The sequence below is a fragment of the Peromyscus maniculatus genome, chromosome 1 (assembly GCF_049852395.1).
Source record: "Peromyscus maniculatus bairdii isolate BWxNUB_F1_BW_parent chromosome 1, HU_Pman_BW_mat_3.1, whole genome shotgun sequence".
NCBI lineage: Eukaryota > Metazoa > Chordata > Mammalia > Rodentia > Cricetidae > Peromyscus > Peromyscus maniculatus.
In genome coordinates, this window is record NC_134852.1 from 85,820,447 (window position 1) to 85,837,452 (window position 17,006).

Genomic DNA, 17,006 nt, shown 5'->3' on the forward strand with positions numbered 1-17,006 from the left:
TCACCACCACGCTGGCATTTAGTCCCTATGGGAACAAAGAGTGCCACGCGCCACCCACAGGTCATTATCCGGCCATCCTGTGAGGCTGAGCCCCACACGCTGCTGTATTGAAATGTATTGAAAAGGCTGCCAGAAGAGCTGAGTCCCCATTCATTCAGTTTTGTCCCCTGGTAATGAGTACCCTCAATTCCCTCCTTACTCTAGAAAAGACTGGCTTCAAAACAGGGCTGGCCTTGTGAATGGCCCATGCAGGAACCCTGGAGCTTGGTAATAGTTCATCCATGAGAGTCGGAGGAGGTGACCATTTTAGAAGGAAACACTGCAGGGACTTGAACTGAACTGTTTCACTTTTATCTGGAGGTGGAAGTTTATGACCTGACCGTAGATGTGTGGCTAGTACCCATCTGGTGACCTACTATACCGGCAACTAACAACAGGTCTGGTCTCTGATGACCTGCAGCCTAGACAGTGTAGGCTGGCCGAACCTCCAGGCCCACGCAGAAAGGATGACTTGGAAACAAGCCTGTCTTTTCCATGTATAATATGTATATTGTTTCTGTTTCCGATCCAGTGTTGTTAGTCATGTTGACAAAATAGGGTCCCTCTAGACCAGCTTTTCTGGAGCTGGAACCGGGGGTAACCAATATTCTCCCTTTCTATATAGACAATTCACATATATATAGGTATAGATGTAAATATAGACAATTCACATCTATACCTATAGTCATTTCCTTCTGACAGGCCCTCCTCTTCGCAATGGGTTCCCTCAAATACTTTTAAAAGCTAAGTTAAGTAGCTTCCAGAACTGGGACTTAATTAGAATAGATGAATGCTGCAACAGTCTCATGACTGTGGACAGTCTTTATGGCCTCTGACCTAAAGGAATCCACCAGCTATTCTCTGCATATGCTATGGCCTTCTGAAACTGCTCCTAGAGAATTCAATAAAAAGCCACCTATGGAGGCCGGTCTGTGCAGAAGGCTTGCTCTCGGTGACTCCCTCTAAATAGACCCATGAAACTATTTCAGAGAGACCCAGAACAGTTATCTGCACAGCTGTGCATGACTACATTTTGGAATTTGGTCAGACAGAGCAGAGCAGTATAATATCTGTGTATTGTACAAAAATAACACTCAACTAACTCTTCCACAGAAAGAAAAAGGAAGCCAAGTAAAAATTTGGCTGAAATAGTCTTACTACCAAAATCTCACTACAAATCTCATGGACCAGACAAGAGAATTCAAAAAAGTACCTTGCCTGGATTGGTCCTACTACTCTTGGGTCTATATCCCACCTCCCAAACCCGAATACCCCTTATCATACAACTCATACCTCACCCAGTAGGAGAAATATCAAAGTAACTCATCAGAGAACATCTCCTGAAGAAGAGGGCTTCAGGGAATGTTCTAGAAGCCCTAAACCTATGTGACTGAGAGCTGATAAGATTTCTGGGGTGTTTTCTAGGGAGAGACTTTTCAATGTTTCATTGCCCATTTCCTTCCAAGTGGTGTGATTTGCAACCAGAAAATGACTTTCCCAGGGTCCTGGGGTAACATCAGTCAAGTCAAAGACCGATTGCCCAGCTCAAGCTCTGGATACCATTTTTGCAACATGCTGGTTTAACAGCAGCAGAAAGTATAGGGTCACCTTAGTGGCCACACCAGCAGGACCCCACCCAGGTACAACATGAGCCTTAACCCCATAGAGAGAGGGGACCAGGAATATGCATCCCTGCCTCAACAATCCTAAGCTATATCACACAGTTAAGTCCTAAATGGGTTTGCCTTGTTCCACCTCTGGCTAGGCAAGTGTACTCTCTACTTTTCCCATCAAGAGCTCCTCTCACATAAAGGTCACACATCTATATAGAATACACTTGTTCAATCATGGCATCAACTCTACGGCAAGCCTCTACGTGGCTACCTGCTTCCAGCTCTCCTATCTCAGAAATCTTGGGCAGTATAAAGTAGAAGCCTGGTAGACGGGAGGCTTATGTCGAATTTGGTTCAAATTCTATTTTAACTTAAGCCTATATAATTAGCTTTATACCTCAAGGCACACTGCTGCCATGTGACACTCGGCTTCCCCAGGTGGAGGTCACTTTTTTTCACAGTTCCACACTCACTGGCTGGGGATGTCTTCACTGGAGGCAAGATTATACTTAGTAAGTTAGGGCTGGAGATACTTGGCAAGTGACCACCCAACTGTCCACCAGCACTTGGTCAAGGACACCATTTGTCACATGAGCAAATTGCCACTTAGCTGTTTCTTGAAACCCTAGACCTTGGGGCTATTCCATCTTTCCAGTATAAAATATTAGAAACTGCTACAGCAAAAAAAAAAAAAAATAGTTTTTAAAGTTTGTACATACTTCCTTTCTTCCTAAATACCCAGTTCCTGAGCAGGCTGTTAGTGAAAACATTACCAAGAGTTACCAGCTTGGGATTATACCAAATGCTGACCATGTAATCCATTGTCTCTCTTTAGGTCCAAAAAGGAAAAAACAAACAAACAAAAAAACAAAACAAAACAAAAACTAAGAGGTGAAGGTTTTGATTCTTCAAAGTTGGGATTTCCTAGATGAGGACCCCAAATATACCTTGGTGAACACTAGACAGCCCCAAATCCCTCTGCGCCACAACACACACACACACACACACACACACACACACACACACACACACACACACACACACACACACACACACAGCAGATTAACCCCAAGCCCCTCCAGACCACATCTTTGCCTGCAAGGTCTGATAAGACGTAGGCAGCATCCAAACAACCCTTGGAAAGATTTTCAAAAGTGCTCTCATTGAGTGGCCCCTGGATCAAGCATGTGAGAATTTCTGGAGATCCAACTTGAGGATCCACGTTTTTCAAAACCCTAGAGATGGTTCACCAGTTCTGAGAACCAGTGCCCCAGGTAAACAAAGTCCTAACTTTGCACCATTACACCAATACCTACAGAAGGGGCAGTGCCTACCTATGTAGAGCGAGGAGTCCTTCCTCCGCACGTGGTCGTCAATGTAGGAGACCCCCAGGGGCTGCACGGGGGTAGCACCGATGCCCAGGAGCACCTGAGCCCCAATGAGCAGCAAGTACATCATGTTGGTGGCTGTCCGGTTCCGGCAGATAAGGTCGGGGTCAGGCCCCTCATCGCTGCTGGAGCCGTTGGTGGCGCAGACATCGCGGCCCTCGGCGCCCCAGCGGATCTCGCCAGCCTCGTACTTGTACTGGTGGGTGAGGAACTCTGGCAACGCTGACAGCAGTGCGCCCAGGGCCATGACGATGCCACCACAGCCGATAAGGCGAGGTCGGTGCCCACGTGCTCCGAAGTAGCTCACGAAGAGAATCAGCGCCAGGTTCCCGATCTCGAAGCTGCTGGCGATCACACCCACATCAGCACTCTGAAGGTTGAACCTGCGTTCCAGGGTGGTCAACACGCTCACCTGAGGGTGGCAAAAGGAAATTTCAAAGTCCGTCTTAGGAGGCACCCAAGACGTCTCCCTGCCCTTCCTGGACCCTCCCCCGCCTGCCTGGAGATGTGGCACCAGATACAAAAGGCAAGTAGAAACCCGAAGAATCAGACAAGCATTCCCTTCGTTTGCTATAACAAGTTAACAGAACAATTCACTTTTCTAGTATCAAAGATGATTTTTTCCCAATATTTGCCTCCATCTTCAGGAGTTCATAGAGGGGACCTATAAAGTCATCCTGAATAAGTCCCATAGTCCATAGATTAAACTTTCCCAAATGTATGCTATATATGAAATCTGTGCTATGCTTAAGAACATAGGACCTAGAGGCTCTTTACCAAGATAACAGCCAAAACCACCTAAGTAGCAAGGCAGACCAGCTAGGTTAGTTCAATAGGATATATTCATCCATCCATCCATCCATCCATCCATCCATCCATCCATCCATCCATCCATTCTTTCCCAAGTACTAGGGATTGAACTCAAGACCTTACGAATGCTAGGGAAACACATTGCCACTGAGCTACATCCCCAGAATCCTTTTCACTTTTTATTTTGAGACAGCATCTCAGTAGGCCATGGTGACCTTGAATACACTCTCTGTAGGCCAGGCAGGCTTTTACTCACTCTATGGGCCAGGTAAGTCTTGAACTTATTTTTTTTTTGATACTCCTCCTTTAGCTTCCCAAACAGCTGGGGTCACAGACTGACACAAACAGGCCTGGTAGTGGGATCATAGTTAGCTCCACTTCCTTCTGGAAGTTTCTAAATGACAGAGGTTTGCTTAAAGGATAAGTGATAAAACAAACAAACAAACAAACAACAAATCCCAACTCACTGCTCTATGTATTGTAGCCCTGCAAAGGATATTTTTATATTTCCTCCTCCTTTTGTATTCCTGTCTGCCTGTGTTTGTTCAACAATATTTATTGAACATATGCTATTTGCCCGGCAATGGCCTGGATAAAAAGGACAGAAAAATGAGGACACCTGGCCTTAAAAGGCCACCTGGCAGGAAGGTACACACAGCCACAGCTAGAACATTTATTGCTAAGAGATCACATTCACAAAGCACATTCCACCCTGGGGGCCTAAGGGGTGACAGCTATCTATCATAAGGCTTATTAGAGGGAAGATGGAGTCCCTTGCCTGTTTGTGGGGACCGTGACCTGTATCACAGGAAGACAGTTGTCCCTGTCAGGAGAGATCTGGTGGATGATTGAGGCCCTTGCTGGGCAGGGAGAAACACTGTGAACAAAGGTACGAACAAGGAGGGCATGAGTTCCTGGAGAAGCAGAGAACTGACCCAGATCATAAGCGAGGAACAGCACTGGGGGGAAGGAGGCAAGCCGTACAGTGTGGTAGCAGGGGTGCAGGTCACGGAGGAGAGAAAACAGAGGTGAATCCCAGCTGTTTCCTTAATCTGCTGTGACCCTGGTCAGCACAATGACCCCCCCCCCTCAGCTTTGATTCTGAGAAATCAGAATCCTACTAGCCCTAATGTGATGGATATGAACACAGAAATAATGGTGCAAGTCTGCTGGCCAGGAAAGCCTTCCATTTCACGGCAGGATAGGAGAGAAAGGTCATGATGTTCAAGGGTCAGGCCAGGTATCACATGGGTTCCACCTAACTCCAGGTAACCAAGTAAGAACTGGGGCCAGGATAAACCACACATGCGTGGATGCTAGGAAAGGGTAAGCTCCAGTCTTTATGAACACTAACATTTCTGTGGTTCCCAGGGAACATCCCGGGGTTTAAAAGCCTAAGCATCCCACCAAGTATGGGAAAGGAATTCTGGAAGAAGAAAGGAATGAATACCAGTGGACAAAGCAGCCAGGCTTTTATAGAGGTGATGGGGAGGGGTAGATACAAAGGTCCTCATCAGCACACAATGATAGGCAAGAAAAGTGGGGGAGGCATTGTAGGGGCAGAGCTTTATTTCAGGCAGACTGCACTAAACCTTCTGACCAGTGGATATGAGCTGTTAAAGAAAAGGGCAGGGAGGGGAGTCCCAGAGACACAGGGACATGGTCATCAACACCGAAGCCTTCACAGCCTCCCAGTCATGTCCCATCTGCTGGTATCCAAGCACATACTGCGGTACCTGTGATGATGACGACTGTACCTCTGTGTGCCCTTACTATCAAAAGAACAGTGTGGCCAGTCACTGCTCCTTTCAGTATATGTGTTTAAAGCCCCGGAGTGCAGAGGATCTCAGCTCCTGAAGCCCTTAGTGAGCACCAGGGCTCCCCCAGCCTTTGTGACTCAGCTGGGCCCTGGGGTAGTTTTGAATTCGATCCCCAGCCGAATAGGAGGGAGGTGAGAGGCAGGTTGCTAAGGCGGTGTAGCATCATGGGGTTCTTTCCCTCAGCACTCTTCCATGTGGCCAGCCCCACTGAGCAGCTTTGAAGGTCTGTCACACCCTTGATCACCCGGAGTCCCCATTCAGGTTCCAATTCCATTGTGCTCTCCAGCCAAGGCCAACCCACAGCTCACTCAGCCCCCACCATGAGATTAGATGGCTCCTTTCTCTGGAAGACCCGATTGCAGTTGTTGAGAACAGAAGATAAGCGGGCCCCGGCTTGGTAACAATGGCTCTAAAAGGCTCCCAAAGATGTTCTTTCTGAAAGCCCTGGGCAAGGGAAAAGAAAGGTTTCAATTATTCACTTCTTTCTGCCGTCACAAAAGCATGCACGGTGGACCAAAGGCGCTGGCTTTAAACAGGTGATGTGGTGGGCAGGGGTAATTGGGTAGGTGGCCTAAAGGCCTGGGAGGTGGCGCAGCACATGCCGAGGCTGGGAAGGTGACCAGAAAAGGCTGGAGGAGAAGAAAACAGCAGCGACTAGTCAAGGTAAGAGGCCCCAGGCAGGGACAGGCACCAGGAGCAGAGCAGTCTGACGGTGTCTTAACATCCCACTGCTGTGAGAACACACTTAAGACGCACAACATAAAGGAGGATTTAGGGGGCTTATTGAGAAGGTTTCAGTCCATTGTCACCGGCTTCGTTGTTTCAGATCTATGGATAGGCAGAACAAGATGGTGGGCACCATATGGCGGAACAAAAAAAGCCGCCACCTCACCAAGGCCGGGAAGTAAAAAGAGAAAGGGAGGATGAAGATGAGGACTCCAAGCGATCATCCCGAGTGACCTAAGGATCCTTTTCACTAGGCACCAACTTGGCAAGGTTGCCTGCCTCCCAACACTGCAGGCTGCACTGAAGCCTTTATTTATCACACGGCCCTACGATGCATGCCTAAACAGGTAGATCTGCAGGGGACACCCTCCACCATGGCGGTAGATGGCTTCACGGTAAAGGAGGGGCTGAAGTGAAGTCTTATTTTATTTCTGCCATGAGGCATGCAGAGATGACAGCATATCTGAACCCTGGCACCCTGGCAATTGCCCCAATTCGGCAAACATGCCCCATCCTAAACTGTCTCACACCACCCGTGCGTGTTTATGATGCCGGTTAAAGGTCATGGTGGGGATACAGACAGCTGCAGGCAAGACACAAAATAGTCAGTCCTTCTCGATCCAGATCATGCCCAGAGCTGTTAGTCCGCCTCAAACCAGGGTCTTTCCTCCTTGCAGCCTCCTGTGGTCTCCAGTGATGCTAGTCTAGACCAACACTTAACGTTACTGCAGGCGCGCTGGAATGGTGCTTTGTGGATCAATTAGATCGGGGGGCTAATGTCTTTACTCATTTAAAGCACAATTTTGAGAAGCTGGACTAATTAAGTATGCATGAGGCCATAAAAGCCACTTGTGGCTTTTTATGTGGCAGAGAACAATCCAGCGCGGAGGGAGCAGACCGCTGAAGGGAACGGCTGCTTTTACTTAATGGGTAACAGGACTAAAGGAAACAGCTGGGTAATTAGCGACAGAGACAAAGGGGCAGCAGCTCCAGCAGGAAAGACAGGAGGAAGTGCCCTTACCCTGGGCCAAGTGGAAATGAAGTTAGTAGGAGAAGCATGCGGGATCTGTCAGGCTTCTGTTACATTAACTGAGAGGAGGGAGGGAGGGAGGGAGGGAGGGGAGGAAGGGGAGAGATCTGCATTTCCACATCTCAGGAACTCTTGTTAGAAATACAGTCCCAAGGCTGGGCTATGACTCAGTGGAGTGTTTGCTAAACAAGTATGAGGACCTGACTTTAGTCTCCAACAACGCTGGGCATGATGGAGCACACTTGGAATCCCAGTGCCTGGGAGGGAGGTAGCAGCAGGCAGGCCCCTGGGTTCCCTGGTCAGCGGGTCTAGATTCCTTACGGAGTCCTAGGTCCCAGTGAGAGACCCTGTCTCAGAAAACAAGATGGATGACTTCTGAAGACGTATACCTGAGATCGAACCTCTGGCCTCCACACATACTCACATGCGAGTCCAAGTGAACAACGTACAGGTGTATGCACGCACACATGCATACATGCACACTCAAAGTCTGGAATAAAGCTTAGTGGCATGCAGAACATTTATTTTTTTTATTTTTTGTGATTTTTGTTTGTGGTGCTATGACTGTAACCTAGGACCTCATGCACAGTATTAGAGCCTCCTGCATACTATGCAAGTTCTCCGCCACTGAGCTCTGGTTCTACCACCAGCATAGGGTTTTACAAAACGGGTACTCATCTTGAATGATACCATCAGTGACAGGGACATGCGCAGACCATGATCAACCTAAGGCCTGTGTGGTGGTATTGTGTTCCCCAAAATATTGTGTACTCTAATAAATTTATCTGGGGTCAGAGAACAGACAGCCACTAGATACAAAGGCTAGAAAATGGTGGCACTCACACCTTTAATCCTAGCATTCCAGAGATAGAAATCCCTCTGGATCTCTGTGAGTTCAAGGCCACATTGGAAATAGCCAAGCATGGTGACACGCCTTTAATCCCAGAAAGCCAGCCTTTAATCCCAGGGAGTGGTGGTAGAAAGCAAAAAGATATATAAGGCGTGAGGACCAGAAACTAGAAGCATTTGGCTGGTTAAGCATTTGGCTGGTTAAGCTTTCAGGCTTTGGAGCAACACAGTTCAGCTGAGATTCATTCTGGATGAGGACTCAGAGGTCTCCAGTCTGAGGAGGCAAGACCAGCTGAGGATCCGGCGAGGTGAGAGAGCTGTGGCTTGTTCTGTCTCTCTGATCTACCAGCATTGACCCCAATAACTGGCCTCGGGTTTGATTTTATTAATAAGAACTTTTAAGATTCCTGCTACAGGCCTGGTTCTCAATGTTTATTGGCAAAACCCGACTCGTAGAGTGTCAGTGTTTAATTCCTTAGTGTTTCCAATTCCACAGGCTTGTGATGGAGCCAGAGGGTCTGCAATCATAGGAAGGCCCCTGTCCACTTGTTGCTGCTCCTGATCAGAGGACTCGGAGAGCCCACACTTCCTTGGCTTTCCTCCCATCCACAACCATCTGAAGACGAAAGGCTTCACTTCTAAGTCAATACAAAGTGCAAGCTTCTCTCCATTTGACATTCAGCATTGGCTGTGATTAAGAGACAATCCATCCACGGCAGAAGGAAAGCATTTAGTGACAACCTAGGCTCCACAGCACCACGACAGAGTGGCAGAACAATCACGAGAATGGAAACACCGACAACAGATCTGAGACACAACAAGAACGAACTGGATCTTAAAAGACACAGAGTGGGAGAAGTTGCCACAGAAGTTCAAAAGCAAAGGTCAGTGGCACAGGGAAGACGTACCAGGCGGAGGGTTCTGGCCAGCCCGAGGCAAGGGGAAATCACCCAGGACTTCAGAGTCATCCGAGGTAAAGCAGCCTTAAAGGCCACACTAAAGATCTGTTCTGGGTTTGGATGTCAATGGGGAAGGGAGGTTGTTGAGCCGAAGCCACCCTTTAGAAATAGCATAGCATTCTTTATAGTATGGAGCGGGAGCAAGTCAGCTACTCCGTCTTGCTGAGAAATGAGACTCACTTGCTTCCGTCATTAAGGAAGGGCACCTGAGTGGAGGTGCCTCTCAAGTCAGACCCCAAAGATGAGTCAGCTGCCTGGAAGCACAGGATAAAAGACACACTTTGGGAAGCAGATACTAACAACAGTACAAGAGATGTCAACTTCACTGTGGTCACGACAAAGAAATGTGGGTGCCTCTCCCAGGGGTTCCTGGAAAGAATTTGACACACTTACTCTGGAAAGAGTCAGACAGTAAATATTTTAGGCTCCCAGGCCATGTGGTCACCATAGCAACACTGGCATCTGCCACTGTAGCACAACAGAGCATCCATGACAACCTGTACACAAATGGACATGGCTGAGTTCCAATAAAACTTTACTAACCAAAGCAGGCAGAGGGCCAGACTTGGTCCATACCCTTTTGTAGACTGCCCAAACCTTCACTCTACACATTATATCCTTAGCTGCTAATAAAAACTTCCCATTCATAATAAATTTATGAAACACTCCTGTTAAAAATACCAAAAAAAAAAAAATCATTTCTAGGCATTTCAGTGCCAGTTTGTGAATGTTTGGGGGTTTGTTTAAGCTTTTTTTTTTTAATCCCACACAAGTGTTTTGTAAAGTAACTTCAATTTCTTATCAGCCCTTCCAAGGACATGTCTTCCTGAACTGAGGGGAACAGTCTCTGCTCCCCCAAGCCAGTATTCAGTTTCTGTGATAAAGCTGTGATACTAATCTCAACTGAAGGAGGCCCCATATACTACTCTGTTTCTTATCTGAAAAGCAGCGCCTTGAGGTAAGGAGTTTGGTGCACTGGGAAAATGGTGTGCAAAACACACTCACTTGTGAAGTCCAGGACCCCAGGTCTGTAGAGCCAGGTGGCCCAGGATACCACAGTCCCAGCCCCTTGTCTTGCTCCAACCACATGCCTCACTACTGGGCCAGGTGAAGGAGACATTCGACAAGGCTGCTTTACGTCTGCTGCAATGTTAGCACAAATCGGGAGATAAATGGGGATAATTCTCAAATGAGTCTTCCTTAGAAGGCGAGGAACAAATTAGAGAGGGAAGCTTTGAGACACCGACCGTGGCCCCAGGCACGTACAAGAGCATCCACCGTAACAGATTTACTAAGCAACATTCCTGTTGTTATCAGAAATGTCCTAACAAAACTTCATTTTTTTTTAAGCTCATGAAAATGATCTCAAAGTAAATTCAGTCTCTTATCTGTCATGCCAAGGGTATGTCTTTTCTTTTTGGGAACACACTCCTGCTGTGAAGCTGAGGATGGTCTCAAACCTCAGCCTCCCAAGTGCTGAGATTACAGGTCTGTGCCGCCACATGCCATCAGAACATGCCTTCTTATGAAGGGATGAGCGGGGGACCTAGGTGAGATTTTAAGAGCCTCACACTGACTGAGTCAGGCCCCCCAAGACTCCTTTTCTAGTCTGTCTGTGAGTGACAGTCTGTCCTCAGAGCCAACGATGAAAAGCCCCAGTAGGCACTGTAACCACAGGCAGGCCTGGTCTTCAGCATGCTCCCCATGCCCACAGCAGGATCCCGAGCCACCAAAGTTCTCTCCAGGCCACTCACTGTGTCGGTCGGTCTTTGGATCCTGAGCTCACACAGCCTTGCTCTCACTCTCTTAGATCACCTGGAATGACAGTGACAGTGTCTTCCTGCCCAGATTTCCAGAGACCTCACTGGCCTCTCCTTCTCTAAGAACCCACTCACACCTCCCCCTTCACTTTCCTCCACCCCATCATCTGCATCTTTCTCGGGCCGTTTCTCCCCCCTCCTCTGGGCTGTGGGTCCTCTCATCTTTCTTCTCCCGCTGCCTTCCCTAAATGGCCCTAAACCACAACAGGGGCAACTGTCTTTGATTCCTTTTACCCTGTGAATTTTATGTTTAATTAATTAATTCTAAGAGAATGTGCAATCGTTTATATGGTCCTTCCACTCAAAATAAACAAATGAACAAGCATCACGAGGGAGGTGGCTGAGTCAGTAAAGTGTTTGATGCACAAGGCTGAGGACCTAAGTTTAATCCCTAGAGCCCACAGGAAAACAGCTGGTGTGAACAGGGCGTGGTGGTGCAAACCTTTAATCCCAGCACTTGGGAGGCAGAGGTAGGTGGATCTCTGAGTTTGAAACCAGCCTGGTTCACAGAGTGAGTTCTAGGACTACACAGTGAAACTCTGCCTCAGGAAAAGAAAAAAAAAAAAAAAACAAGCAACAAAGAACAAACAAACCCCAGAACAACATCAACAACAAAGGCTGGTGTGGTGATACAGGATCTTGAGGAAGGATCCCGGGGACTGACCACTGATCTCCACACACATGGAAGAAAGGGCTGAAGGAAGAAGGGGAAGGAGGAAGGAAGATTCCAACAAGTACCTGTCCCTGGCCAGGGATAGATCCAGGGGCTTGAGATACACAGTTTCACAAGACCTGGACTCCACTCTCAGCCAGGACAATGAGGTGTCACTATGAAAATGGGTAGTTACACACAAGGAGAGTAAAATCTATTTCCACATGATAAAGTAAAGACATGGTCAGTCCCCTAAGGAACAGCAATTATGCAGTAGCCAGCATCGAGGAGAGAAGAGCTCTGGGTAAATTCCAGGATGTGGGTCCCATTAATTATGACCATGTTGGAGTTCATTTCTTATGTGGAGCCCAGTCCCAAGTGCTTTCCACAGGACAGCACATTGTTCTGCAGTATACATCTATGTGACGTGTAACCTGACCATCCTGATTTTCTCAATGAAGAACTTGAGCCAGAGAAGTTAATAATTCCACTGACAGGGAGCAGAGGAGGAGTCAGGACTGAGGCGTATACCCACCAATCCTACAGCACCCAGGAGACAAAACATTGTGCCCCTGCCTCAGGAGGTGGCTCCCATCCAAGTGGCAGAAGCTAACAGATATTTTCAGGGATGCCGGAGCATCTCCAGGCAATGGCCCACCAAATCTGCTCTGAATAACTGGTAAGAGGAAGGGAGCCAACAGGAGTAGAATAAGGGGGAAACATTAAGGCGTCTGAACATCATCTACCTACCTACCTACCTACCTACCTACCTACCTACCTATTTACCTACCTATCTATCATCTATCTACCTACCTACCCATCTACCTACCTATTTACCTATCTATCTATCCATCTATCTACCTATTTGTCTCTTATCTATTTCTGTGTGTGAAGACCATTATTAGGTTATAAATAATATGTTAATATAAAAGAGGTAATGGAGTAGGAAGAAAGTTGTTAAAAGTTAGGGAAGAAAAGAGTTCTGATTTCAGAAGGAATTTTTTTTTAACTCTGAGATATTTGGAGGGTATTTTTTTTGTTTTTGTTTTTTTAAACTGTATCTCATGTAGCTCAGGCTACCTTCAACCTTGCTACATAGCTAGGATTGGCCTTGAACTTCTGGCCCTCTAACCTCTACTTCCTAAGTCCTGGAATTGCAGGTGTTAGCTACTATATCCAGCTCTTCAACTCTGGGTTAAACAAAGACAAACATAGGAAAGTTCTCCAAATGGCCAGTACCATGATCAACCATTGATAAAATATATAACACGGAAACATATTTAAAATGGCGTGTGTGCGAATGTTTATTAAGAAAAATGGTTATTAAGACTAATCTGAGAAATATTTTCATCAAGTGCTATCTGCAAAAAGTTCTTCTTCTTATAGGAAACAATTTCAGTATTTCTCCCATCTACCCTGAAACAAAAAGTTAACAAGCAGAGTCTTTAAAACTGCATTTCTCTTCTTTCTTTGGATACTGGGAATCTCATACCTGAATCTCCAGCCATACTACAGCAATGGTGAGGAATCAGTGCTAAGCATATGCACAGGTGTGTGTGTGTGTGTGTGTGTGTGTGTGTGTGTGTGTCTGTCTGTCTGTCTGTCTGTCTGTCTGTCTCTGTGTCTGTGTTTCTTGGCCTTCTAAGAGCATAATGTTGACCAAAGGCCCTTACCAACCCAGGAAACGGAATCATAATATATTAATTCCTCAAGACCAAATTACCAGGCAGGTCATACCAGGATTTACCAGACAGGTTAAATCCTAAAAACCAAGATAATCCACTCCATGTAATCACATCCTCTCTTGAGAATGAGCCCCACAAATAAGCTGGTAAGAAACTAAAGCTGTACCTCCAGGTGGGAGATAAACACAGGGCAGGAGTAGCTTGCACTTGCCCAAGGCAGCATTAACAAGCTTCCAGAAGGATAAGCAAGCCTAGCTCTGGTGACAAACCAGTAAAGAAAAGTGGCACACCTTAGGGACTCCTCTTCCTCTGCTTGCCCACACAGCCCACTGATTTCACATGGCCCTTGGTCCCTCCATCCTTACCTATGTGCATCTCAGGCACTCAATGCCCCCCAGTTTCACATACGATGCCCAGTGCCCAATGACAGGCCCAAAAGACACCCCTGCTGATGTGATTACTGATGATAACCAAACCTGTCCTCCACAGTCTGCAGGGAGGAATCTGACTCCAGAAGGGCAACAAATTTACCCAAGATCACGGTGCCATGACAGGGCCATCTCCTGAGGTCCCTCTCTCCTTCATGCTAGAAGAAAAGCAGACATCCCCCTACTTGTCCTGACCCCCTCCTCCCAGGCTGACAAGCTCACTACTTCTTGGCTACATGCTACTAGTTCTAGGTACTAACAATGCCACACCAACAAGTATCAGAATAAAAGCCAAAATGCTGTGGGATGTCTTTCCGTATGCCGTGAATATGTGTTGCTCTGATTGGTTGGTAAATAAAGCTGCATTGGCCTATGGCAGGGCAGGATAGAGCCAGGTGGGGAAATCCAAGAGAGATACACGGGAGGATGAAGGAGAGGCAGGGAGACACCATCCCGCTGCTGTCCAGATATCAGCATGTAATGGCACACAGGTAAAGCCATGGAACACATGGCGACATATAGACTAATAGAAACGGGCTGAGTTTAGTTGTAAGAGCTAGCTAGCAAGAAATTTGAGCCATAGGCCATGGCCATAAATTTGTAAATAATATTAAGCCTCTGGGTGATTATTTTATAAGCAGAAAACCTTCCAGCTACACCAAAAGGCATGCTTGTGCCGGAGGAGGGCAGAGTGGAGAGGCTAACATGAGTATGAGCCATGGTTTGAATGTGACCTGTCCTCTACGGGCTCTTGTGTCTGAGCATTTTGGCCCCTAGCTGGTGGTACCGTTTTGGGAAGGTGTGGAATCTTTACTTGCTTTCTAATCTCTTGACATTGTGCCACATTTTTATTTACAAATTCATTTTTGAAGAACGACAATCAAGTTGAAAAGAAGAATTTTTCATAATGTTTTAGGTAAGTTTACAACTTATGTCTTAGTGTTGGGCCATATCCATAGCTGTCCTGGGGTACATGTGGCCCCCAGGCAGCAGATGGGACACGTTTGCTAGGGGTGGGGCCTGGCTAGAGGAAGTGGGTCAATGGTGGGTAGACCCTGAGTCTGTTGGGTTTTGTTTTTCAAAACAAGGTTTCTCTGTATAGTCCTGGCTGTTCTGGAACTTGCTCTGTAGACCAGGCGGGCCTAGGGTTCACAGAGATCCACCTACCTCTGCCTCCCAAGTGCTGGGATTAAAAGTGTATGCCACCACCACCTGGCTGACTGAGTTTAATAGCCCAGCCACCCTTCCATACTTCTTGCTTCTTCCGATGCACTAAGATGTAGTAAACCGTGCAAACTCCAACCAGGCCTTCCCTGCAGTGATGGACTCTGTTCCCTTAATCCCTGAGACCGAGTCACCCCTTCCTCCCTTAAGATGTTTATGTTGGGCATTTTGTCATAGCAACGAAAAAGGAACCAATACAGGGGGGAGGGGGGAGGGGACAGTGATAACAGCAGAGGATGGGATGTTAGCAGAAGGGCAAGGAAAGGGGTACAGAGTACCCAACTACCTCCACCAGAGAAAGACCTGCCCCCCCTTATGAATCCTGCCTGTTCTTGTCTCCTGCAGACACTTCTCCGTCATTGTTACCCCACCCCACAGGACTTCATCCTCTTGTCTCCACACACAAGTACAAACAACTTAAAGTCAACAAGCACCTTTCTTGTCCCTGTCATCCTCCTCCTTTCTCTCCACCAGCTTTGTCTACAAAGTCCCCCTTTGCTGGGACACAGCTGCTGGCTGCAGACGGGTCCCTTTCCTATCATTACAATGCCATGGCCACAGGAAGCTGCTGGGGACAAAAGCTGCCTGTGCCCTATGTCCCCTTTGATACAAATGCTACTTTCCTTCTCTTATCACACTGGGTTTCTCTGTGATTTCTGGCACAGCTGACCCTCTCTTGTGACAGGCATGAACTACAAGTCTCTGATTCTCCTCCTAACCAAACATCCTTCTCTCTTCTGTAGCCAGAATTTGTCAAAAACACTGTTGCATAATGACACTCTCTTGTCTGACTCTTATACACAGAAGGCACCCAATCTCTCTCTCTCTCTGTGGTGCAGACTCCTGCAGTTGACAATGACCAGGCTTCTACTTCAGGATATCCATAGCACCCACACTTCCCCAACCCAACATAGGTCTGTCCCTTTCCACCCATTCAGCCTGTCCTGCTCTTCTGATGGCTCCTCTCATGAGCATCAGTACCTCACACACATCTACGAATCCCAGGTTCCTGAACCCTTCCGCTGGTTGCCAAGTTCAGACCCTGCCTGTAGGTCCCATGTACCTTACAGATCCCGTCAAGCTGACCTTCTCTACATGTCCGCTGACCTTCCTCACTTATCCCATCCACTCTCCGCACAGTTCTCATCCCTTACCACCCTGCTTAAAACTCTGCCAGAAGGGAAAGTTCAAGTGCTTTGGCTTGAGATGGTGGATCTGCTGAGATCTAGTCACGTGCTACCTCTCTGGCCTCTCTGTACCAGTCGCAAGAGATATTTCCCATTGCCTAGCCTTCGGGTGGGCCAAATTCCCAGCCCCATAGGCCTTCCTCTTTGCCCACTGCTGAAGATTTCAGAAGGCAGGGGCCTTCTGAAAGAGTGGCAGCCTTGGTCATCAATAGCTTGGAAGCTCAGAGGCATGTGCAGATGTGGTCTCAAACTCCACATTGCATGACTATAGCATGAACATTGTGGACAATTCCTTGGCAGGGGGGGAAACACACTAGCTGGGCTTCAGTTCCTCTGCCGTCTCTCCTCCCAGTACCTACAGTTCCTGAGAACTGCCCGCACTTCTTAGGAACATCAAGTATCCCTAGATGATGGGAGGACAGGCAGATCTGACTGGGTTCAAGGCATCAGACAAGGAGTGGGGTTGGGGGAGGGCGGGATTGCAAGCGCTAAGGGATATGTAGTCTCCCCCCCCACTTGGCTGATCTAACAAAAAGAGCTGAGAGTAAAGTCTCCACAGGATAATGTGTGGTTGCTACAGCTAAGCTTAGCTACAGCTAAGTCCATTCCATTCTGGCTACATTTCTACAGTAAGCAGGGAATGTTATTCCTATGGACAGATACAGAAACAGACACAGAGACAGGCACAGAGGAGAAAACTTTTGCTCAAGGTCGTACAGGCAACAAAGGACAAGACAGGACTCACACAGGTCTAGACAGTGTGGATCCAAAGCCCA

At 47.4% G+C, this 17,006-nt stretch overlaps 1 protein-coding gene across 2 annotated transcripts in view; it reads right to left on the reverse strand.

The window, feature by feature from the left end:
• The window catches only part of Slco3a1 (solute carrier organic anion transporter family member 3A1), a 291,115-nt gene that overhangs the window by 229,392 nt on the left and 44,717 nt on the right, over window positions 1–17,006 (reverse strand). For both annotated transcript variants that reach the window (XM_006990953.4, XM_006990952.4), the window contains exon 2: window positions 2,987–3,452. In XM_006990953.4, coding sequence (XP_006991015.2) covers window positions 2,987–3,452 — 466 coding nt within the window. The remainder of the gene's footprint in view (window positions 1–2,986; window positions 3,453–17,006) is intronic.